The sequence below is a fragment of the Rhinichthys klamathensis genome, unplaced genomic scaffold (genome assembly GCF_029890125.1).
Source record: "Rhinichthys klamathensis goyatoka isolate OS25496 unplaced genomic scaffold, OSU_Roscu_1.1 h1tg000165l_1, whole genome shotgun sequence".
Lineage (NCBI taxonomy): Eukaryota > Metazoa > Chordata > Actinopteri > Cypriniformes > Leuciscidae > Rhinichthys > Rhinichthys klamathensis.
In genome coordinates this window covers 1,808,000-1,832,641 of record NW_026606697.1, presented here as the reverse complement: position 1 = coordinate 1,832,641, position 24,642 = coordinate 1,808,000, and the positions used below count along the sequence as shown (strand labels likewise).

Below are 24,642 nucleotides of genomic sequence, written 5' to 3'. Positions count from 1 at the left end.
TCTCAGACGGTCCAGGACTTTTAACAGCCTCTCTTCGTGTTCTTCAAGGGTGCGTCCGAACACAATGATGTCATCCAGGTATACTATTACTTGGAGGAGATGCATGTCACCAACAGCTTTCTCCATGAGCCGCTGGAAGGTGGCTGGAGCTCCAGTGATCCCTTGAGGCATCCGTTCAAACTGGAAGAATCCCAGGGGACAGATAAACGCTGTCTTTTCTTTATCTTCCTCCGCCATGGCTATCTGATAGTACCCACTGCGGAGGTCCAGCACGGAAAACCATTTACTACCAGCCAAACTGTCCAAGGCATCGTCGATCCTGGGAGTAGTGTACTGATCAGGGATAGTACGAGCATTTAGAGTGCGATAATCGATGCACATTCTGATTGCCCCACTCTTCTTCCGTGCTACCACAATGGGCGATGCATACGGACTCCTTGACTCTGTAATTATTCCCGCTGCTAACAAGTCTTTGATGTGACGTCGTACATCCTCGATGTCTGCAGGAGCGATGCGTCTGGAGCGTTCGCGGAACGGTTTTGGGTCTTTCAGTCTGATGGGATGCTCCACTCCACGAGCTAATCCAACATCCCATTCTTCAACAGAAAACACATCCCCTCTGGTGGCCAACTTGTGGCGCAGTCTCCGTTCCCAGGCCTCAGAAATGGACGACTCACCAAACTTAAACAAACTTGGGTCTATGGCTTGGGAGCTCTTTTCTTCAGTCCTGGCAGTGAGTGTGTCAGTTGGATATACATTGGCAATTACTGTTCCCACCGGAATGGAGATATTTTTTGATGTTACATTATGGATCATCACCTGGATGCGTTGTCCTTCTACGGCGGATGATGGTAGTACCACTGGGGTTATGAATGTTCCAGCTGGAAGACTAGCGTCCTCAGGCGTGTCCACCACAAAAATCTCTTTCCTTAACGGCTTGTCAGTCTCCAGTTTACAGACAGCACACACTTCTCCCCTCGGGGGAACTACGCAATCGCCAGGTCCTATCCATCGGACTTTTCCGTCAGGTATATCAGGAATATTTTCAGTCTTTTGCTGCTGTGGCAGATGGATTGCAGGGTGTCGAGTCTGGATTCTCAAAGCACGTGCAACACTGGATCCTTCTGTATCATGGCTAAGGGCAGCAAGGCGTGTGAAGAAACTGGCGTTGGTACCGATAATGACTGGCAATTGGGAAGGACCCTGGGGTTCAGGACATACGAGAGCCAGGATGGACAACGGCTCCTCCACACCAGTGACAGAGGCGGGAAAAGTGACATCCACTATGATATAGCCCTTGTACGGGTAACTGGAAGTACTGAGGCCCCATATGGATAATCCAGTTAAGGGGTGAATGGGCACATCAGACAGGTTCTTGGAATACCAGCTTTCAAACACAATCGTCACTTGTGATCCGCTGTCTAACAGTGCTTGACATACATGGCCATTAAGCTTCACTTCTACCGTGGATGCCGGTCCTACTAGTCCTTTAGGAAGACGGCTGGATTCATGGATGGTGGTCTGGCTCTTTTTGGAGAAACAGGGTTGGTTCTGAGTAGTTCTATTGTCAGCCATCTCAGGCTGCCCACTCTTTGCCTGCCTCAGAGAACGAATCAGCTTCTGAATCACCTGATCAGAATTTGGTGGAGCTTGACACTTTGTTGCAATATGGCCATCTTCTCCACACTTGTAGCAGAAGTAGTCATCTCTTGTTCGGGCTGACTGGTATCTTAACGACGTGGAAACAGACTGGGGTGGTTTTGGCCGCTGCTCTGGAACATGAGGTGAGTATTGAGTAGAACTGACACTCAGAACTGCCAACTGCTGCTGTAAGTGTTGGACCTGTTTCTTTAACTCTTGTACTTCTGAATCATCAGTTTTTTCAGTCTTCTTGAATGGTTTTTCTTTAGTTTCAATCACTAATGATGAAGTAGACATGGCTTTTGGCTCAACTCCCCTTATTTGGGTTCTCAATTCTTGAATTTCGGCCTTGAGTTCCTGGATAACAGACGTGCTGGCTCTTTCCTCTTCATGGAAATGTATGGCCTTAGCTTTTGCAGACATTCTGTGGCGAGCCGATTCACTCTCCTCCGCCTCACGGATTTCCTTCAACAGACTCAGGAAAGAAGGTGGGTGATTTTTTCTTTCTCTCAGCCTCAGTTGGAGCAACATCATGTCAGAATTCACAGCCCCTCTAATCAGCTGTTCCACTCGTACTTTATCGACCAGACTGTGAGTCAGTCCATCTCTTTCCACTACTTTGCTGAGGGTCTTCTCCATCCGTCTCAGGAATTCAGACAAGGCCTCCCCTGTTCCCTGGCGCATAAGACGAAACTTGAAGTATAAATCCTCACCAGACTCAGATGATCCAAAGGTGCTCTCCAACGCTTCCAGATACTGTGAGGCACTAGCTTCAGGATCAGAGAATCTGACAGCTCTTACAATGTCCATTGCAGGTCCCTTGAGGCTTTCCACAATTCTGCGTCGTTTTTCTTTTTCGGAGCAGTCACACTCAGTTATCAGCAGCCTGGCTTGATCAATCCAATTTTCCATATTCTCCTCACCCATGGGGGTTGGAACTACGGCTGAAAAGGTGCGCAGGCGTCGGTAGGTGTTGCTGTCACTCGAGTGCTTTACTGTCTTTTGCAGGACCTCACCCATGGCGCGTATAATTGACTCAGGGGAACTGTCGGTGGCACTGTGTGGAGAAATCAAAGCATGTACATCGCTAAGAGACTTTCCTTCTTCCATCAGGAACTTCGCAAACTTTTCTGTAAAACCTGCAGAAGCGGTGTCAGCAGCCGATTCCTTTGTCTGGATTACTATGACTGGCCATGGCTCTTTCTTGTCTCCCCGTGACACTTCAGGAGGTATGCGCTTTGGGTCGATGGCTTGTCTGCACTCACACAACACCAGCAGGTAATGTGAAGTGGGTCCTTCTCTCGTGTCCCTTACACGAACTCTTCCTAGAACCTTTACGGCTTCCATCACATCTTCAATTTCGGCCACTTCTGTGTGAACAGGTACGTTTAACAGCATTAAAGCATGAGTCTCATCAATGCTAGCATCTTTGCACCAGTTGGCCAACTCTGCTTGGAGACTGGGGTCTTTTGATAGAGCCATGATGACACTTTATGCACTTTTCACTTAATTATGATGTAATTACAGGGGTGTGTTGAGCTTAATTCCTCTTTTTCTTCTTTCAGCATCAACTATTGTGTGACTCACAGAGGGAGATCCCGGACGAGCCCCCACTTTATGTAGCGCCCCCTACCTGTCTTTCTTGTAACTAAGTAGGACAGCGCTCCAGATTCAATAACTAAATGCCTACAGATGGTGAAGTTAGGCCCCTCTGGTGTCACTAAATGAATTAATTCTCTTTTAGAAAATTAGAATAATAATCTATACTTTCCTTTTACGAGTTACTCAGAATTAAATCTCTCACCCCCTGACTAATGACATCAACCAACACTTTTAAAGGAATAACACACGAGTAAAAGTACAGAACAAATAAAAGATTTAATTGGAATAAAGTAACTGAAGGATAACTAGCTAAGCACATTAATTTCAGAATGTGAAATATTCACAAAATCACATTGCCATAAAATCTGACACAATTTAAACACTGAAACTTTAAAGGCAATCTATATCAGTTGCCAGACCTACTGGAATTAGTCTCCAGGTCAAATATACTTGGTATAGGTAGCACCAATGACCTCAAACGGGAGAAATGTACACAATAACCCACTCATATTATACAAACGATACTCTGAATATACACATATTATTTTCAGTGCACTGAATAATATTTAATGCGGTGGGCCCACACATACACACCAGTCATTCACACAACCCACCCCGTTGCAGGCCTGAATCGTGGCTCGTGTTCGTGGTGGCCGGGAAACTGAAAAATGGCCCCTTCACTCTCCTGAGCACAAAATCAATCAAACAAAGATACCTCAATTCCACGTGCAATGATACTGCAACTCCGGAATCCTGCAGCAGGCCTCACGCAGCTCCTCGTCCTCTCTCTCCCTCGTCAGCCGACGAAATGCACCTCCCACGCCGCCAGAGGAACCCCAAATAACGCGGGTATTTGGGGCGCTATCTGGTCCTTAAGGTCTCCCTCGTTGTGAAGGACGACAACCAGGTTAAACAGTCTTTAGTCAGTTGTATAACTGTCGCTGTAAACTATCAGTTCAGATGCGCTGATATGCGCAGTGAAGTGATAACTAACCGAAAAACACTCGGCTTCGCTCCCACACGGCAGGTTAGCCACACGAAACAAAAACTATAAAAACACTGGCTACAAACTCAAAGACGCACACACAAGCGATTCATCTTGGATCTACATTACAGTTAAAGGTTGTTTAAACTTATAAATCGTCAATCAAATCACTCTGTACCCGCAAACGCGTCTCTCTCTGAATCTCCGTCTCTCTCTCTCTCTCGCGCTTGTCAACAAAAACTCTCATGTCCCGAACAACCACTCACATTACACAAAACACCAGTGAGGGCGGGACTTAATTCACATACACCAATAAAATAATCAAGCACCTAACTTGATGGTTAAAGCCACGTTTTCCACATGTACACCTCTATCAAACTTGTATCTCATGCACGCGCGCTCTTAAAGGAACAAATACCGTATACTCACAAACAAAGATGAACGGTTAATTCACCTTTTATCTCTGAATTAAACAAATACAAGCTAATAAATTGAGGTAACTTATTAACAGCATACTTATAACCTACTGGGTTACACATCGCTTTCACTAATCTCATTTGTGCTCACTGAAAGACTGATGGTCAGTTTCACATTCATTTAGTCCCTAAAATGCATGTTTGAGCTGTCTGAACTGAAAGCAACTTGCACTGACATATCTTAAAATACATCAGCGCCATTGTTTTTTATCAAGATGCACACCAGTAAAGTTTTTTTTTCTAAGGCACATTTATAAAAGCTACTTATGTGCCCTAATTGAACAAAGGCTAATCCTGCAGCAAGTAAAAAAAAAAAAAAAATTATAAGGTCCACTGGGCATTTTACAATTCAATTATTTTGTCACCTGCCAATTCTACTTTAAAGGGGGGGGGGGGAATATTATTAAAAAATATCACAATAAATGATCAACAATATCAAAAAACCTACAAGTAACGCGTGTTCACGCAACAGCGCCTGCTCTCATGTCAACACATCATGCATGTGTCGTGGTTGGAGACAGTAATATTTTGTAAAACAAGTGGTAAATTAGGTTTTTTGTGCAAACAAAGCACTCATATTGCTTCATAAAATTGAGGTTTAACCACTGGAGTCGCATGGATTACTTTAATGATGTCTTTACTACCTTTCTGGGGCTTGATAGTGGTAGTTGCGTAGCTGTCAATGGAGGAACAAAAAGCTCTCAGATTTAATTAAACATATTTATTAGTTGTGTTTCGAAGATAAACAAAAGTCTTACGGGTTTGGAACGACATGAGGGTGAGCAATTAATGAAAGAATTTTCATTTTTGGATGGACTATCCCTTTAAAAAGACTTCATAGGTTTATAACAACACGAAGGAAATGACTAATTCCTTTAAAACCCCAAACGACATGCAAACTTTGCACTTTCTGAGTCATGGTAGTCTGCTGGTTATGTGTCATCCGGCAACATCTGTCCTCCTGATGTTGGCATTCACTTCAGCTCTGTTTGTTTTCCTTGCAGTTATTCCCTTAACTGCCATCAGCTTCAAACCTAATCTTGACTATCTGAACATAAGCATACCAGGCAAACTTTTGCCTCAAATCATGTTTCGCTTGCAGGGCTAATTTCACATCAAAACAATGTTTCTGTATCCAATTAGTTAAATCCTGTCAAGATTTTCTGATATATCTCAGTTAAAAATGTTTTTCAAATGTATTGCTGCAGTCAGACTGACTTATGTTCAAAAATATGGAAATAAAATTAACAATATATTGACTTCTAAAACCACTTAATTTTTAAAAAAAAAATTTAAATGGGTAATTTAATTTTGTTATAAATGTATATGATTAATTAACTGGCATTTGATTAACTAATTGGCATAATTAAATGAATTTTTATAGCTAAAACAGTCCAGCATGGCACTATCTATGCTAAAGTCACAGGTTTGAATGGGAATCATGCATGAACTGATAAATGATATACTTTACTGTCATTATTTACTCATTTCAAACCCGTATGCATTTCTTTCTTTTGCCGAACAAAAAAAAAAGAATGTTGGTAACCAAACTGTTTTGTATCCCATTGATTATATTTTTGGCCATATAATGTAAGTCAGTGGGAACTGAAACTGTTACCAACATTTTTTTTTAAATATCCCCTTTTATGTTTTTATGTCCCCACAAAACAAAGAAAGTCATACAGGTTTGGGGATGAGGAAATTACAGAATTTTAATTTTTTGGGTGGACTATCTCTTTTAATATGGAGGACCGACTCTACCATATTTAAAAATAAATACAGAAATAAATAAATGCTCAATAAATAAATAAGCATACAATTAATTACCCCAAAACATACAATAAACAAATAAATGTAGGTAGAAATTAAATTATACAGTGAGACATAAATGTATATATCTCTTTTAATTAGCTTCTTTATTTATTCACCTTTGTAATAATTACCTTATTTATTTATTGTCTGTTATAATCTTCAACTTTATTTATTAATTACTTATTTTTTGAAGTATTTATTTATGTGCATGTTATAATATTTTTGTCTGTTTTATTCTTCCTTTGTATTTTTTTACCCTATTTATTTCTTCAATGCTATTTATTTCTGCCTGTCGTTTCTACATTTCTGTATGCATTTTTGCCTCATTATGCAAATGAGGAGGGGCTGTGTCTTAAGGGGTCAACTTCTGCCCATAGAGAGCCTAAGCCCCTCCCCTCCGCTTCCGGCTCATGGGAGCGGAAAAAAATATGTATGCTAGTCAATGGCGAGAGACAACTTATCTTTTTATTCCGTCTGAACTGTGCCCTGAATTACACATATGATGTTTGTCAATTTAAAAGATAATTCTAAAAAGTCAAGAAAGTCGCAGTTTGTCATAAAACAGAAGAGTGACATTTAGTTGTATGTGAAAATCGCTCAATGAACTACATCTCCCGGGAAGCGAAACAACGAGCGAGATCCGCTGCTCGTGTGTGTGCAGTCTGGTACAAAACACTCAGGCATGACGGCGTAACGTTACGATTATAACGCAAGACTATAGAAACAATGACAGACGTTAGCTTCAGTAAAGTTAGCTTCATTCATTGAGAGAAAATGGGCGCCTTTTGGGTTTGTAGTCTTTTTAATTACGTATTTTCACAGTCTTATACCTCAACAGTTTTACATCAAACTGCGACTTTCTTGACTTTAAAATGTATCTTTTAAATTGACAATCAGGGATGAGTTCCCTAATGAATATTAATGAGTCTTCCCCTACCACCCTGCAAAAAAAAAAAAAAAAAAAATCGTGGCCGGTGGCATGTAGATTCGACCGTTGCAGTAAAATGCTAACCAACCAATGGGCAGAAGTTGACCCCTTAAGACACAGCCCCTCCTCATTTACATAATGAGGCAGAAATGCATACAGAAATGTAAAAACGACAGGCAGAAATAAATAGCATTGAAGAAATAAATAGGGTAAAAAAAATACAAATGAAGAATAAAACAGACAAAAATATTATAACATGCACATAAATAAATACTTAAAAAAATAAGTAATTAATAAATAAAGTTGAAGATTATAACGGACAATAAATAAATAAGGTAATTATTACAAAGGTGAATAAATAAAGAAGCTAATTAAAAGAGGTATATACATTTATGTCTCACTGTATAATTTAATTTCTACCTACATTTATTTGTTTATTGTATTTTTGGAGCAATTAATTGTATGCTTATTTATTTATTGAGCATTTATTTATTTCTGTATTTATTTTTAAATATGGTAGAATTGGTCCTCCATATTTAAAAGCAAAGTAAGTGGTTTAAAACAAAAGCATCTGCCAAATTCATAAAGTAAATGCAAGGTACATATTTAATTTTACTCAAAATACTTTCATTAATTGACAGCCCTACATTTTTCATATTATAAACAAATAGCTCTGACTGTGGTTTCTTATTTTTTCATCTTAGAGACAGAAAATGTCAAAATTGATGGAACGGACGTTACCAGGACGATATTTGAACCCACAAAGAGGATGTCAACATACCTTGTTGCATTTCTCGTCAGTGATTTTACGTACATCAGTGCTGAAGACAACAAGCGTGTTTTGGTAGTACCTCCATGCCAATTTATTAATCTAAACTTTGTGAAGAATTTTATACAGACCTGAAGTTAAATTATGTTTGTTTGTATTGTCACAGGTAAGAATATGGGCACGGAAAAAAGCCATTGAAGACGGGCAAGGAAATTATGCACTCAGTATCACTCAGCCAATACTGGAGTTCTTTGAGAAATATTACAACACCAGCTATCCGCTTTCTAAGTCAGGTACGACCAACTTCATTAAGAAAACCTTCAAAGTACAGCAGAATGCAAATTTATCCTCCTCTTTTCTTAGATCAGATTGCCCTGCCTGACTTCGAATCGGGAGCAATGGAAAACTGGGGTCTTGTCACTTACAGAGAGACTGCGCTTCTGTACGACTCGAAGACGTCTGCCAATGGCAACAAGCAGAGGATTGCGACTGTGGTTTCTCACGAACTGGCTCACATGGTACGTCTAGGCCCAGTAAAGGGGACTCTGAGTACTTTTTGCTTCACACAGTTTGCCATGTGATTAATGTCTTCCAGTGGTTTGGAAACCTTGTGACGCTGAAGTGGTGGAATGATCTCTGGCTGAACGAGGGGTTTGCTTCATACGTGGAGTATCTGGGCGCTGATCATGCTGAGCCTACCTGGAACATTGTAAGAACATCATTCAAAAGATTTGTGAAATAGTCCCTTTCTTTGAGGTTTTTTTAAGATGTCCACTAGATAATCATATGCTCATACTATTAAATAATTATCAAGGAACTTAATGCAGAAAAACGTGCCTGTATTTAAAGGTGAAGTGTACTTTCTCTATCCCAATTTAAATGAACAAATCATAAGGAATTTTTAGGCTGATTTCCTGAGGAGTGTAAACACTGGGGCTCTATGGTGCTTTCAAAACATTGGTGTCTGTTTGTTTAAGCGAAGGGGTCAAAGTTTGACTGGTTAGCATGGTTCAGTTAGTTTCTGCTGTTGGAGCGGGGCCAAATAATTCTTAGTAAACCTGAAAAAAGAGCCTGTATTTAATGAATTCATTAAGCTAGCCTTGTGACTGGATAGGTGGATGGTGGATGATGGATGGATGATGGATTGATGGATGACGGATGATGGATGATGGATGGATGATGGATGGACGGATAATGGACGGATGATGTATGGTTAATGGATGAATGGATGATGGATGGATGGATGAATGGATGTACGGATGATGTATGGTTGATGGATGAATGGATGATGGATGGATGGATGAATGGATGGACGGATGATGTATGGTTGATGGATGGATGGATGGATGGATGAATGGATGGACGGATGATGTATGGTTGATGGATGGATAGATGAATGGATGGATGGATGTATGGACGGATGATGTATGGTTGATGGATGGATGATGAATGGATGGATGATGGATGAATGGATGGATGATGAATGGATGGATGGATTGGTGGATGATGGATGAATGGAATCCACCCATCCATCCATAGTCCAAATCACTTGTCCTATGTAGTCGCAGGGATGCTAGAGTCTAAAATAAATACATAAATTCTTCTTGGTAAGAAAGGTAATACATTAATTTTCTTCTTGAGTTCTTGGTAAACCTGGAAATCTTTATTATTATTTTTACAGTTTTGTTTATAACAATTTGTGGTGGAGAAATTACACACTTCACCTTTGAGAGAGCATGATGCAGAGTTGCATGTTGCATTGCAGTGAAATGTTTAGAAGAGACACACCTAGTAACACTTAATTGATGATCAACTCTGTCCCTCACCAGAAAGACCAGATCATTCTGTACGACCTGCAAAGAGCGTTTGCTGTGGATAGCTTGACTTCCTCTCACCCTCTCTCCCGAAAGGAGGAAGAGGTCAACACTCCATCAGAAATTAGCGAAATGTTCAGCACCATATCCTACAGCAAGGTACAAAAATCTACTGCATTATCATACAGTAAGACCTAGAAGCTTAGCAATGCCTAGCATCCAATAGAACACCCTAGCAACTGGACTGAAAAATGCTAAGAACATTCAGAATACCATAGCAACCAGCCACAATCCCATAGCTACCAGACAGCAACACAAATAACATATTAACGACCACATTACAACTCCCTGGCAGTGGCAACCATAATGAAAACCCCAGCAAAAGGATAGCAACACTAAGCAAAACAACCATTCAGCCTATCCCAGCAACCAGTGACACACTAAGTACTACTCAGAACATCTTAACAACCATCTAGCAACACCCTGGCAACCATCCACAAACCATTGTGACCCCCAAGAACTAGAAACTGGATAGAAAATAGGATAAAGGCCATTCAGAACACAGTAGAAACAGGATTTCAATGTGCTAATAATTACTCAGAGCACCTTAACGATCTCCTAGCAACACCCTGGCAACCACCCGCAACATTGTAGTAGTTTAACATCCAGTACTAATTACAACTTTGAAAAAAACGCATCATGAGACCTAGAAATTTTGTGACGCCCTAGTAACCAACAAGAGCTGAAAAACACTAAGAACACTCAGAATAACATAGGAACCACCCACAACACCCTAGCAACCATCAATAACACCATAGCAACTGCACATCTGTTTTACATCCAGTACTGATTAAAACTTTGAAAAAACACATTATAATGAGACCTAGAAATTTAGTGATGCCCTAGCAACCACCAAGAAAAGAAAAACACTAAGAACACTCAGAATTCCGTAGCAACCGCCCACAACACCCTAGCAACCATCAATAACACCCAAGCAACTGGATATCTGTTTTACATCCAGTACTATTTTACTTCCAGTTCTGATTAAAACTTTGAAAAACCACATTATAATGAAACCTTGAAATTTAGTGATGCCCTAGCAACCACCAAGAAAAGAAAAACACAAAGAACACTCAGAATACTGTAGCAACTACCCACAATACCCTAGCAACCATAAAAAACACCCTAGCAACTGGATATCAATGGACTAACAACCATTCAGAACCATCTAACCACAATGACACTAAGAACATGTGTTAATATTTATTCAGAACACCTTAACGACAACCTAGCACCGTCCTGGCAACCACCCGTAACATTAGCATTGATTACAATGAAAACATCTTTGGATGATCCACGTTGGGTTTCAGCTTCAGCACTGATAATGTGGAATTCCGAAAGACCACCAAAAAAGCAGAATTCCTTGAGGGGCTGCAAATACAGTCATAAAGCAGTCAGGGTAGTTTCAGTCCAGTCAGAGATAAAAGCATTTCATATTTTTGTCATTACAGGGAGCTGCAGTGCTTAAAATGCTCTCAGAATTCCTGTCAGAGCCTGTGTTTGCCAAGGGACTCAGTGTAAGTCTTACTGTAGCCTCAAGTTTTTGAACAAGTTAAAGAGTTCATGCAACTTTTACTCCATACTTCACGACCAGAGAAAAGAGTTTGTGTTGTTCCTCTCCCACAGAACTATCTGAACCAGTTTGCTTTTGGAAGCTCGGTCTATTCGGACCTCTGGGATCATCTTCAAAAGGTGGGATATTAAACTGTTTGAGATTTATATGTGAGACATGCTGGAATTCAACGTTATGCTCATTTTCACGTCTCAACCAGGCAGTGGATCAAACTCCAGGTGTGAAACTACCGTATAGTGTTCACGAGATCATGAACCGCTGGATACTACAGATGGGTTACCCAGTGGTCACCATTGACACTCGAACTGGGAACGTCAGCCAAAAGCACTTTCTCCTGGAAAAAGATGCAGTGGTGGATAGGAAATCTGAATTTAAGTATGTTGTCAAGCATCTTCATTGCAATATCTCATTTCTAGATTTGAAAACCCTTCCTATAAGTCTAACTGCTGTGTTAAACCTCAGTTATGAATGGTTTGTGCCAATCAAATGGATGAAAAGAGACCAGGTGCAGGATCAGCTGTGGCTTCTACAGAAATCAGGTACATTAAACCTTCTAAAGTCAATGTACCTTTATCTACCTCAAGGTCTAGCAACAGGTCTTAGATGCAGATCACTAGGTTCTTGTTGTTATGAGTTTCTGCACTCCCCCGCAAGGGCCAATCTGTAGAAGGCAAAGAGTCAAATGTTACTCCTTATTCAACACGGGCTGGCATGCGTTAATATGTTTTTGGAAGACAAGGGAGTGAAGCATACCAAACTATTTTGGCTCGATAGAAAGCCTTGACATTTTTTACTTTTACTGAAGACATTTTAAAAAAGTGTTCCCTGTGCAAAACTTGCAATCACAATGCCAGGATGTTTTGGATGGTTGCCAGGGTGTTGCTAAGGTACTCTGAGCAATTGTTAACATGTGGCTCTGTAGTTGCCAGAATGTTCTGAAAGGTTGTTAAAGGCTGCTCTTGTCAGACTTTCACCTGATTTCTTATGAAAGTAATAGTTTTTCTATGTCATTTTTAGTTTAGTTCAAGTTTAGTTTTCGTAATGCACTATTTACAGTAATTGACCCTTTTCATATTTCCGAGTTTCTCAGAAGCGGAAGGTGTCATTGTTGGGTAAACTTCTATAACGGTGAATGAGAGACTACATTAAATGTATTTTTTGTGTTTCCATTTGCTCAAATAGCAAAAGAAAAACTCCACAATAGCATCTTCACAACTTTCAAAAAGAGAAAAATAACCGCTGTATTAGAAACACCCTCACAGCAGCGTTAACTTTTTTTTTGTCATTTGATGCAAAGGTAATATAATAAAAAGTATAGTGTTATAAATGTACACACATTTTTTTTTTTAAATGTAAAAATAAAAAACCTTGCAGAATTTACGATGCGGATGACCTTTGAGGTTCCATTTGAGCAAGCAGCTTTTTCTAATTAATTCAACTTTATACTTCTGAAATATTGTTTGGCTCATTTTAATTTGAAAATACACTACTGTTCAAAAAAAAAATTCTACAAAATAATTACGTTTTTAAAAGACAGTAATATTGTGAAATATAATTGTAATTTAAATAACATGTATTTTTATTTTAATAATATTTCAAATGTAATTTATTCCCGTAATGCAAAGCTGAATTTTCAGCATCATTACTTCAGTCTGCAGTGTCACATGATCCATCAGAAATCATTCTAATATGATGATTTGATGCTCAAAAAACATTTATTATTATTATTATTATCAATTTTAAAAACAATTGTTTTTTCAGGATACTTTGATGAACATAAACTTAAAAAAAAAAGAATTTATTTTGAAATAGAAATCTTTTGTAACATTGTAAATGTCTTTATTGTCACTTTTGATCAATGTAATGAGTCCTTGCTGAATAAAAGCATTACTGACCCCTAAACGTTTGAACAGTAGTATGATAATTAATTATTACTTATTATTACTAGCTGTAGCTGTATGACAGATCATACGCCTGTCAGTTAAAATGGCAATTTGCTGTCAAATGAAATGCTTTCTCCTTGCTTGAAGATAATACATGAAATTGACCTTATTTTATTTGCTCTTAGCTATTCACAAACCCATGAAAGTCAGCAAAAGTGAATGGGTGCTGGCCAACCTCCATGTGTCAGGATACTTCAGAGTGAACTACGACCTTGGAAACTGGGAGCGACTCCTCAGCCAACTGGAGTCAAATCACCAGGTCCTGCATGAAAATTATGAGAAAGGACAGTCACGAAAATGCCAAAAAGACATAAAAACTATCATTTATATCTTTCCTTCACATAGGTGATTCCTGTGGTGAACAGAGCTCAGATTCTGGATGACGCATTTAATCTAGCACGGTGAGAGTTATTAAGATGCATGCAAATTCAGTTGCACATTCCATGTACACTACTGATCAAAAGTTTGGGGTCAGTATGTTTTTTTTCTTTTCTTGCAGAAATTAATACTTTTATTCAGCAAGGATGCATTGAATTAATCAAAAATGACAGTAAAGACATAATATTACAAAAAATATATATTTCATATAAATGCTGTTCTTTTGAACTTTATATTCATCAAAATGTGTATCACAGTTTCTACAAAATATTAATCAGCACAACTGGTTTTAAAATGGATGCTAACAAGAAATGTATCTTGAGCAGTTCTTTTTATTTGTAACAATATTTCACAATATTACTATTGTTACTGTATTTTTTATCAAATAAATGCAGCCTTGGTGAGCATAAGAGACTTCTCTCAAATACATTAAAACATCACACCAACCCTAACCTTTTGAATGGTAGTGTGTTTAAGGGTGCCCACGATCTGAGAAGGGTTGGAGAATCTTTTTTTTTTGTCTTAGGAAAGTAATGTAAATTAATCAAATTAAATTCAAAAATATATTATCGGGCATGAAGTGCTTTAAAGGATTAGTTCACTTTCAAATAAAAATTAGCCCATGATTTACTCACCCTCAAACCATCCTAGGTGTAGCCTATATGACTTTCTTCTTTCAGACGAATACAATCGGAGCGTTAACCACCTAGATCAGTGATGGAAAAAGACTACAGGCAATACAGGCAATTTACTAATGAAACATGGTTTTGAAATCCTTTTAACCATTATAGCGCCATCAAGTGGATAATCACCGCAATTTTTGTTCACGTTACCAAAGATTTAGCTCATACACATAATAAGTTTGGGGGAAATATCTCATTCCGTTCAAGAGTCATAGCATTTTAGTGAAAGTTGTCCAGCCATGTTTGAACAGCGATACGCACTTGAATCCCTAATTAATAAAATTGATACACATTTTTATAGTTATGCATTGCTCAAAAAATATTTCATTATACACTTTAATTGTGTATGGAATACATCTTGCAAAACCCCTATTATGCTATTTTAAAGTTTCCTAATTTTGTGTTGGAGGTCTTCTACAACATGTTTACATGCATCAAAGGTCGAAAAACGCTTTCATTCTCTCATAACTTACATTGCACATCACCACATTTTTCAATGATTCTCAAACAACTCGTCAGATGATTCAGTCTCTCTAAATCCCTCCTTTCTGCAAGCTACTCTGCTCTGATTGGCCAGGTGGCCCAGTCTGTTGTGATTGGTCTACCGAAACGCCCATTAACTGAATTTCACCGCCAGGGGCTTACACTGTAAAGACAGGTCGATTTTATCAATGTGAGCATAAAACATTGAAAGAACTAGTCATTCAACCCGAACCTCCATCATAAGGACAACTTGAGCAGGACGTTTCTCAGTGATATGCTACTCAGTTTTTGGTACGATGTTGCAACTGTAATTCCTCAACATCAGCATTAACGGGATAGTTCACTTTGAAATGAATTTTTGGTATGTTTTAGCTTACTTTAAGGGCATCCAAGATGTAGGTGTCTTTGTTTCTGCAGTAGTTTCAATTTTGATATTTTTAGGTCAAACCTTTCTTGTCTGTCAGTCATATAATGCAGGTCTATGGTCACCACCTCAAAGAGCATGCACAGAGAAGTCCAAATTAAACATGATTTAATGACTCGTAAATGTAAGTACACATTGATGGCCTAAGACACAAAACGAGCGGTTTGTGTGAGAAAACGAACAGTATTCTAAATAAAGTGGGTACTGTCCCATCTTTATAGGATAAGCGTTTTGTAAATCCCATTTAGACCTCAGAGATTTGAAGCAACTTTATTTATCGTGCACTTTCGGCTTCACAACTTTGCAGATCGTTTACATTCACACAGACAGCTACATTACACATCACATTATATTCGAAAAACCATAACGAGGCACTTTAAAGTCTGATTCGTGAGTGAATTATTCTTTCGAGTCATTTCTTAGTTATGAGTCAGTCAATTTAGTCAAAATGATTCAATAGTAAATCAGCATGAATCAAAAGGATTTTCAAAAACCTGTATCTATCCAGTAATCACAGACAATTGTAAAAGTCATGAACATTCACCAATCAAAAAGTGTGGGAAATGTGAGTGCATGCATGCATGTATTCCTTGTCAAACTGTCATGTTTTGTTTCTTTTTCCAGAGCATCCATTATAAACATAACACTCGCTTTGAGGACAACTAAATATCTCATTCATGAGCGGGACTACATTCCATGGGAGGCAGCGCTTCGGAATCTGAACTACTTTTTCCAGTTGTTCGGCCGCAGTGAAGTTTACGGTGCCTTGCAGGTTGGTTAAACCTCGTCTTTATAATCAAAGTAAAACAGATAGATTACATGAACTGCTGTATGTACTTCTTTCAGGCCTATCTCAAGAAACAAGTCAAACCTCTGTTTGAACATTTTGGCACTATCAGCTCAAACTGGACAACAGTTCCCTCTGGCCACACTGATCAGTAAGAATACATCTTTTATGTCACACACTTCCCAGACCCTATTAGAATAATATTAAGTTATGTTTAATAATGTGCCATTTTTTATTCTCAGGTTTACACAGATCATTGCACTCTCACTGGCCTGCAGTACCGGCGTGGAGGGATGTAAAGAGCTAACCAAGAGCTGGTTCAAAAGATGGATGCAGAATCATCATGTCAACGCGTGAGTGCAAACCGCAGAGAAAGTTGAGCAATTTCCTATGTAGAGCAACATAGAAATGATCTACTTTGCCAGTTCTTCAGAATGGTGCATCATGTGTGTGTGTGTGTGTGTGTGTGTGTGTGTGTGTCTGTGTGTTTGACAAGTTTCTAGTGCTTGTTTGATCATCATCATTTTGTTATATCTATTGAGGGGACGGGTTGGAAAGAGGGATTCGTCACCTCATCTGAAAAGGAAAGTCATTTTAAGAAAAAAAGTCGAGGGAAGTCAAAGCAAATTATTAGCCTACATCTTGATTAAAGTTAGACATTTTTAAATAGAGAATACAATACTTTTTAGTAAAATATTAACTCTGTCCCCGCCAGCAATTTTTCAAAAAAGTTGCCAGCCACCGCTGAACATGCAATACATTTATTTATGGAACATGCAATACATCAAAAGAAAGAACAGAGCCTCTGCTGTTAAACAAACACGCAGACATTTTATTCTAGCTTCATGCATTTTTTTTAATCAACAATTGAATGTGGGTAAGTTATATAAAAGACTGTGATTTTATTGCTTGTTTTCTTTTTCCCCCTGTTTTTTGATACTGAGTTCTCTCCTTATTCAGAAGTTGCGTAATAGTGCCCCCTATTGTATAACAGTAGAAACTATGGAGCGAATTATGTGCCATAATTAAACGAACAAATCCAGCATTTTGCAAACAAACTCGATCTGCTTTGCATATGAAAACTCGACTCGGCAATTTGCAAAAACAAAGATCAATTTGAGCGAAAATGCAGTGGAGTAACCAATATTGTGTTTTACAAATATAAAATAAATGAGCCTAGATAATATTTCACAAATAAATTTTGTTCACAAAAAAAATATATATATATATATATATATATACACTCACCAGCCACTTTATTAGGTACCCCATGCTAGTAACGGGTTGGACCCCCTTTTGCCTTCAGAACTGCCTCAATTCTTCGTGGCATAGATTCAACAAGGTGCTGGAAGCATTCCTCAGAGAGTTTGGTCCATATTGACATGATGGCATCACACAGTTGCCGCAGATTTGTCGGCTGCACATCCATGATGCGAATCTCCCGTTCCACCACATCCCAAAGATGCTCTATTGGGTTGAGATCTGGTGACTGTGGAGGTCATTTTAGTACAGTGAACTCATTGTCATGTTCAAGAAACCAATTTGAAATGATTAGAGCTTTGTGACATGGTGGAAGTAGCCATCAGAGGATGGGTACATGGTGGCCATAAAGGGATGGACATGGTCAGAAACAATGCTCAGGTAGGCCGTGGCATTTAAACGATGCCCAATTGGCACTAAGGGGCCTAAAGTGTGCCAGGAAAACATCCCCCACACCATTACACCACCACCACCAGCCTGCACAGTGGTAACAAGGCATGATGGTTCCATGTTCTCATTCTGTTTACGCCAAATTCTGACTCTAACATCTGAATGTCTCAACAGAAATCGAGACTCATCAGACCAGGCAACATTTTTCCAGTCTTCAACTGTTCAATTTTGGTGAGCTCTTGCAAATTGTAGCCTCTTTTTCCTATTTGTAGTGGAGATGAGTGGTACCCGGTGGAGTCTTCTGCTGTTGTAGCCCATCCGCCTCAAGGTTGTGCGTGTTGTGGCTTCACAAATGCTTTGCTGCATACCTCGGTTGTAACGAGTGGTTATTTCAGTCACTGTTGCCCTTCTATCAGCTCGAACCAGTCTGCCCATTCTCCTCTGACCTCTGGCATCAACAAGGCATTTCCGCCCACAGAACTGCCGCTCACTGGATGTTTTTTCTTTTTCGGACCATTCTCTGTAAACCCTAGAGATGGTTGTGCGTGAAAATCCCAGTAGATTAGCAGTTTCTGAAATACTCAGACCAGCCCTTCTGGCACCAACAATCATGCCACGTTCAAAGTCACTCAAATCAACTTTCTTCCCCATACTGATGCTCGGTTTGAACTGCAGGAGATTGTCTTGACCATGTCTACATGCCTAAATGCACTGAGTTGCCGCCATGTGATTGGCTGCTTAGAAATTAAGTGTTAACGAGCAGTTGGACAGGTGTACCTAATAAAGTGGCCGGTGAGTGTATATAGTGCATACAAATGCATATCTGTCTGTTATGATTGTGAGATCTCTCGGCTCGATTTTCTCACAAATGCAGTTGAGGAACTTCCTCTTCTAAAACAGTAGATGGCGCTAAAATAGGGGATTAATTTAGCGCTAGTCTGCCGGGAGAAGCACTGATTTGAAACGCTCGCGTTGCGTCTTAATTTATCTATAATAAACATCTTGAGGTTTTCCTTTGCTAAATGTTTATTACATATCTTTACTAAATGTTTATTACATAGACAGAAATCCACATAAGCACTTAGTAACACTTCTCTCCAGGGCCAGCGCCAAGGGCATTCGTTACTGTGATTACAATACCTCCCTTCATGTATTTACAGTACACAATTATTTTTATTTTTTTATTTTTATAAAGGGTTTTTGGTGACTTACTACAGGTGAGATTTTGCATTATTCACCTGTAGTAAGTCAAGCCTTGTTAGGAACGTACTACAAGCATGGCTGTAGCCAGCTATGAGGTCACCGAGGTCTACACCTCTGTATTTCTCAGAGGTGTGTATAATAAAGGTTGTGAAATTATTGCCTAATATAGTATTAACTCGACTTTAGAGCTGCAAGGATATTCCACCGCATCAAGATAATTTGTTAATGGTCATTATGTGCGAGATAAGATGCAAGTACCGTAGCTAAACATTTCATAATTGACAGCTGTTTTAAGACAGAAACAAAAAACTAAAATAATCAGGCAAACTAATAAACTTTTTAATAAAATTTCACAATTTTGAATTGAAAATAGGCCAATACAATTTACGTAACATTCATGTGTGAAGTTCACTCTCTCTGGGAATCTAAGCTGAAAGCTCTGCCATCATATGTTGCTTTTTGCATATTTTCTACATTGGACGTGTGCGAAATGACTAAATAAGTGATTATGTCACTGAGAGATCTCACAATCGTACCAGACAGATATACATTTGTAGGCTATGCACTAGATTTGGTATTTGTTCAAATATTACATGCAATTTGTAGGATGGTTTGTATTTATTTGTGAAATAGCCTATTATCTAGGCTCATTTATTTATATTTGTAAAACACAATATTGGTTATTTCACTGCATTTTCGCTCAAATTGACCTTTGTTTTTGTTTTTTCAAAGTTTTCCTTTGCAAAGCAGATCGAGTTTGTTTGCGAGTCGAGTTTTCCTTTGCAAAGCAGATCGAGTTTGTTTGCAAAATGCTGGATTTGTTTGTTTAATCATGGCACATAATTCGCTCCATAATAAGTATGAAACACGGAAAGCAGAAAAATTCTGTCAATGGTGGAAAAAGAGTTAAAAAGTAAAAAATATAGACTGCTGTTCAAAAGTTTGGGGTCAGTTAGATTTTTTTTCCAGAAATGTAAGTCCCCATGTGGTAAAAATCAAGTTTTTAATGTTGTTTATGTGTCTGTGTGGTGTTTTTAATATGCTTTAAGACAAACCATGTGCAAATTCATAAGTCAACACCATTGCTGAGTATTGTCTCTTTAAAACTGCAGTGATCTAAAGACAGTCTCAAAAACGTAGTTGTACCTAACCAATCACGTTAGCGTGCCTTTCTCCAATGACATTCTGATTTGTTCAAAGCGTTTCTGATGATTGTTTGTTAGAAGGCAGACTGAGATGGCAAACAGGAACAATTGTGTAACATTAGCAACACGTTATTAGCTGTTTGATAACATAGTCAATCAAAAGGCTAATCATATTAATTACCTATGCTTTAAGACAACCAATTCAATATTTTCTCTTTAAAACTGCAGTGAACTAAAGACAGTCTTAGAAACGCGGTTTGAAATCGCTGGTGTTTCTTACGTCACAAACTATCTTGTAACCAATCACGTCAACGTGCCGGAGGGCTTTAGCATATCATTAACAGGGAACTAGCAGGGACAACAAGCCTTAAATAGAGAGGGCTGATGCCCCCCACACACACACCTCCTTATAATTCTCGCCCTGGAATTGGTCAGATGGTCGTTCTTTTTCTCATACCTTTCAGGATTCATCCTAACCTGAGGTCCACGGTGTACTGCGACGCCATCGCTGCGGGCGGTGCAGAAGAATGGAACTTTGCCTGGCAGATGTTCCAGAAGGCCACGGTTGCAGCTGAAGCTGTCAAACTGAGATCGGCTCTGGCCTGCACCAAAGTGCCCTGGTTACTGAACAGGTAGCTATGGGAAAGCACAAGGCTCAAAGACAAATAAGGATGCCTGAAATGATGAATTTTTTTTTTTTTAAATGCTTATCCAAGAAATTTCTGAATGACAAATACATTGAACACTGCAACATTCAGTAGTTTTTTGGGGGGATTTTATGATGACTTTTAAGGACAAATGTTTAGATAATACTATTTCTATATCACTATACATCATTTCCAGTTTTATTTTCTTATAAGATTACAACAAAATGTGTTTACACAACAATGACTTTGATTTAGCAGTCAAACATTTTTCACATATTAACATTGCTGAATATTCATATTATGCTTATTATGCAGTATGCTTCTTTAGGTGTTACAGCAAAATATTATGGAGCAACGTTTTAATGAGGATTTCAGCCTTTTAATTGCACTTTCGAAGCGACTCTCGGGACAATTAAAGCACCCAGACTTTTTATTTATTTATTTAACTCTCTGGATTTCCAACTTAAACTGGCATAAATTTTGAATGCTTTTGGAGCACAGACTTTAGTTGGTCTCTTTTTAAAGACGACACTTGGCAGATTATTGTTGAGGTGAAAAAAAAGTGAACTTAAAGTTATAGAATTTTACGTTTATTGTTATGAAAAATGGACAAAAATACTATTTACATTTTTTATATGAGATGTATATTTTGCAAAACACATTTTACTCTAACTGTGAGAAAATCAAAGCCATAAATCTAAATTTAAGCTTGATATCAAAAAAAAAAAAAGAGAGCTTCCAGTAAGATTTTGTTTGGGTGCAGTACCAAAATATTCCACTAGATTAAATCTGTTCCTATTTTTGACTGCAAGGAGCACAAGTTCTTTCTTTTTTCAGAACCATTTAACCTTTCAGAATCATGCTCATGATTTGTGTGTGTGTGTGTGTGTGTTCACAGAGCAAGTGCCAAAACCTTTACCAAGTTTCCTGCCATTCTGATAATGTAAAACATTTGAGAGAAAACAAAAAACAAAATGTTACATGTTTCGGTCAAAAATTGCCAAAGAGCACCAGAGGGTTAAGCCCCACAAAACAAATATTCTAAACTTTAATTCAACTATAAACTTTAACTCAAAAATCAATGAATGTTTATAACAGAAATGGTGCTCAAGTCAGTGCCTGCATATGAATTGCATTTTTTTAAATGTATTTTTGAACGCAAGGACACTTTGTGTACATACATGGTAATACTGTTGGAAATGCAAAGTATAATGTGTAAATTGTTTCATGTTTTATTGAGGTACCTGGAATATACTATGAATCCAGAAAAGATACGCAAGCAGGATGCCGCTTCCACCATTGGGTACATTTCCAATAATATTATTGGCCAACCTTTGGCATGGGACTTTTTCCGGGCAAACTATTTCTATTTCTTCAAAGTGTAAGTGTGGCAAATACAATAACACACAAACACACTCACTTACACACAGATTGAGCAAAAGAAAAAAATATATGTGAAAGTATACATGTTGGTTTTACTCAACAGGTACGGCACTGGATCATTCACGTTCTCCAGATTAATTGGTGACATTACCAATAGATTCTGCACACCATTTGAACTCAGTCAGGTATGTGAACTTTGACCTTAGAACCACATGGCAAAAGGCTATTGCATGCACTAGTGTGAGAGGTTGATAAACATTGATAAAAACTCACCTGACGTAAGTGTTAAATCCTTGCTGTCTTTGTTCAGTTGAAACAGTTCAAAAAGGACAACGCTGAGACCGGATTCGGCTCGGGAACTCAAGCACTGCAGCAGGCCATCGAGAAGACGACAGCCAAGATTAAGTGGCTGGCAGAAAACAAGGAACCGGTGCTGCAGTGGTTCACCTCAGAATCAGAGTAAACATCACATCTACATGCCATGAGATCAGAGTCAGTTCAAGTATTACTTGAGTTATTTCAACTGGATGCACTAAAATTCAGAAATGATCATTCTGTCATCCTTTACTCACCCTCTTGTCGTCCAAATCTGTATGACTTTCTTTAATCTGTAAAACATAAAATGAGCATGTTTCAATATCCTGGGTGTTCCTCTCTGTATAATAAAGGTGAATGGGAATGATCGCTGCAGTCAAGCTCCAAAAATGTCAATTAAAAGCACCAATAAAATATTATAAAAGTCTTCTGAAGCCATAAGGTAGCTTGGTGTGAGCAAGAGCTGATATTTAAGTTGTTATTTACTCAAAATGAAAATACACTACCTTTCAAAAGTTTGGGGTTGGCAAGATTTTTTTGTTGTTGGCTAATCTATCAAGGTTTCCACAAAAATATCAAGTAATATTCAATATTGATAACGATAATAAGAAATGTTTCTTGAGCAGCAGATCATAATATTAGAATGATTTCTGAAGGATCATGTGACACTGTATAATGATGCTGAAAATTCAGCTTTGCATCACAGCTTTGCATTAATTACATTAAAAACAGATAAAAAGTTATTTTAAATTGCATTAATATTTCTCAATATTTCTTCTGTTTTAGTGTTTACTTTCACTAAAAATCTTACCAACTGATGAACAGAAGTGCATATGTTAGAAAAAAAAGAAAAAAAAGAATCTGTGAACTATTCCTGTTAATATAAGATCTTATCAAATGTGTGTGTGTGTGTGTGTGTGTGTTGTTCATGTAAACCCTACGTTATAAGGACAAAGATGGCAATATCTGAAATCATTGTCCTTGTGGATCATTTTTTGGTCCCCATTAGGAAAACAGCAAATACATCACATTAAATTATGTTTTTTGAAAATGTAAAAATGCAGAAAGTTTCCTGTGATGGGTAGGTTTAGGGTTAGAGGACATAATATAGTTTATACAGTGTGTGTGTGTGTGTGTGCTCTTGTTTTTATTACATTGTGAGGACCAAATGTCCCCACAAGAATAGTAAAACGTGAAATCACCTACATTGTGAGGACTAGCCAATGGTCCCCACAAGGGAAATTGATTAATGAACATACTTGATGTTTTTTAGAAAATGTAAAAGAGCAGAAAGTTTTCTGTGATGGGTAGGTTTAGGGGTAGGGTTAGTGTAAGGGGAAAGAATATACAGTTTGTACAGTATAAAAACCATTACGTCTATGGAGAATCCCCACAAAGATAGTGGACCAGACATGTGTGTGTGTGTGTGTGTGTTTGTGTGTTTTGCAGGACCAGTTCCACCCTCGCATGAATTCATTGTCCTGAGTGAATGAAAAATATACAAATGTTAACAGCATTTTGGCAGAATGTTTTTAGGAGCATTTACTGTACATCAGGACATCCCTTCTGAGAAATGTCTTGCTCAAGGACACAGTGATAGTTCATGGAGCGCTCCCCTACGGGATTTAGTTACCAGCTCAGATATTTAACCACTACATCACATCACTCTGATGCAAATGAGGATAAATTTACATAAGAGACTATACAAAATACACTGACAATAGATCAATCAGTATTGAAAAAGCAGGCAACCTGTTTCAGAATTAGTGTATCATTACTGGTGTTGCCAACTCAAGCATCACTTTTATATTGCTAATACTTAGTGTTAGGGATTTTTTTTTTTTTTTAAAGTCCCGATCCTATGTATTTAATACATTGCATTCTGCACCATATCTGCTATGATCATAAATGATACCTCAAATCATGCATGTTGTTTAAGAG

At 38.3% G+C, this 24,642-nt stretch overlaps 1 protein-coding gene across 1 annotated transcript in view; it reads left to right on the top strand.

Annotated features, from left to right (window-relative positions):
* anpepa (alanyl (membrane) aminopeptidase a) overlaps window positions 1–23,135 on the top strand; it is a 39,868-nt gene extending 16,733 nt beyond the window's left edge. Inside the window, exons 4-21 of the mRNA XM_056259176.1 lie at window positions 8,149–8,288; window positions 8,380–8,506; window positions 8,577–8,731; window positions 8,809–8,922; window positions 10,043–10,186; window positions 11,539–11,604; window positions 11,714–11,779; window positions 11,860–12,035; window positions 12,123–12,199; window positions 13,729–13,862; window positions 13,949–14,004; window positions 16,196–16,343; window positions 16,418–16,509; window positions 16,601–16,711; window positions 20,821–20,988; window positions 22,244–22,384; window positions 22,490–22,571; window positions 22,697–23,135. Of these exons, the coding sequence (XP_056115151.1) occupies window positions 8,149–8,288; window positions 8,380–8,506; window positions 8,577–8,731; window positions 8,809–8,922; window positions 10,043–10,186; window positions 11,539–11,604; window positions 11,714–11,779; window positions 11,860–12,035; window positions 12,123–12,199; window positions 13,729–13,862; window positions 13,949–14,004; window positions 16,196–16,343; window positions 16,418–16,509; window positions 16,601–16,711; window positions 20,821–20,988; window positions 22,244–22,384; window positions 22,490–22,571; window positions 22,697–22,849 (2,150 nt within the window). The 3' untranslated portion in view covers window positions 22,850–23,135. The remainder of the gene's footprint in view (window positions 1–8,148; window positions 8,289–8,379; window positions 8,507–8,576; window positions 8,732–8,808; window positions 8,923–10,042; window positions 10,187–11,538; window positions 11,605–11,713; window positions 11,780–11,859; window positions 12,036–12,122; window positions 12,200–13,728; window positions 13,863–13,948; window positions 14,005–16,195; window positions 16,344–16,417; window positions 16,510–16,600; window positions 16,712–20,820; window positions 20,989–22,243; window positions 22,385–22,489; window positions 22,572–22,696) is intronic.
* The last annotated feature ends 1,507 nt before the right edge of the window (window positions 23,136–24,642 follow it).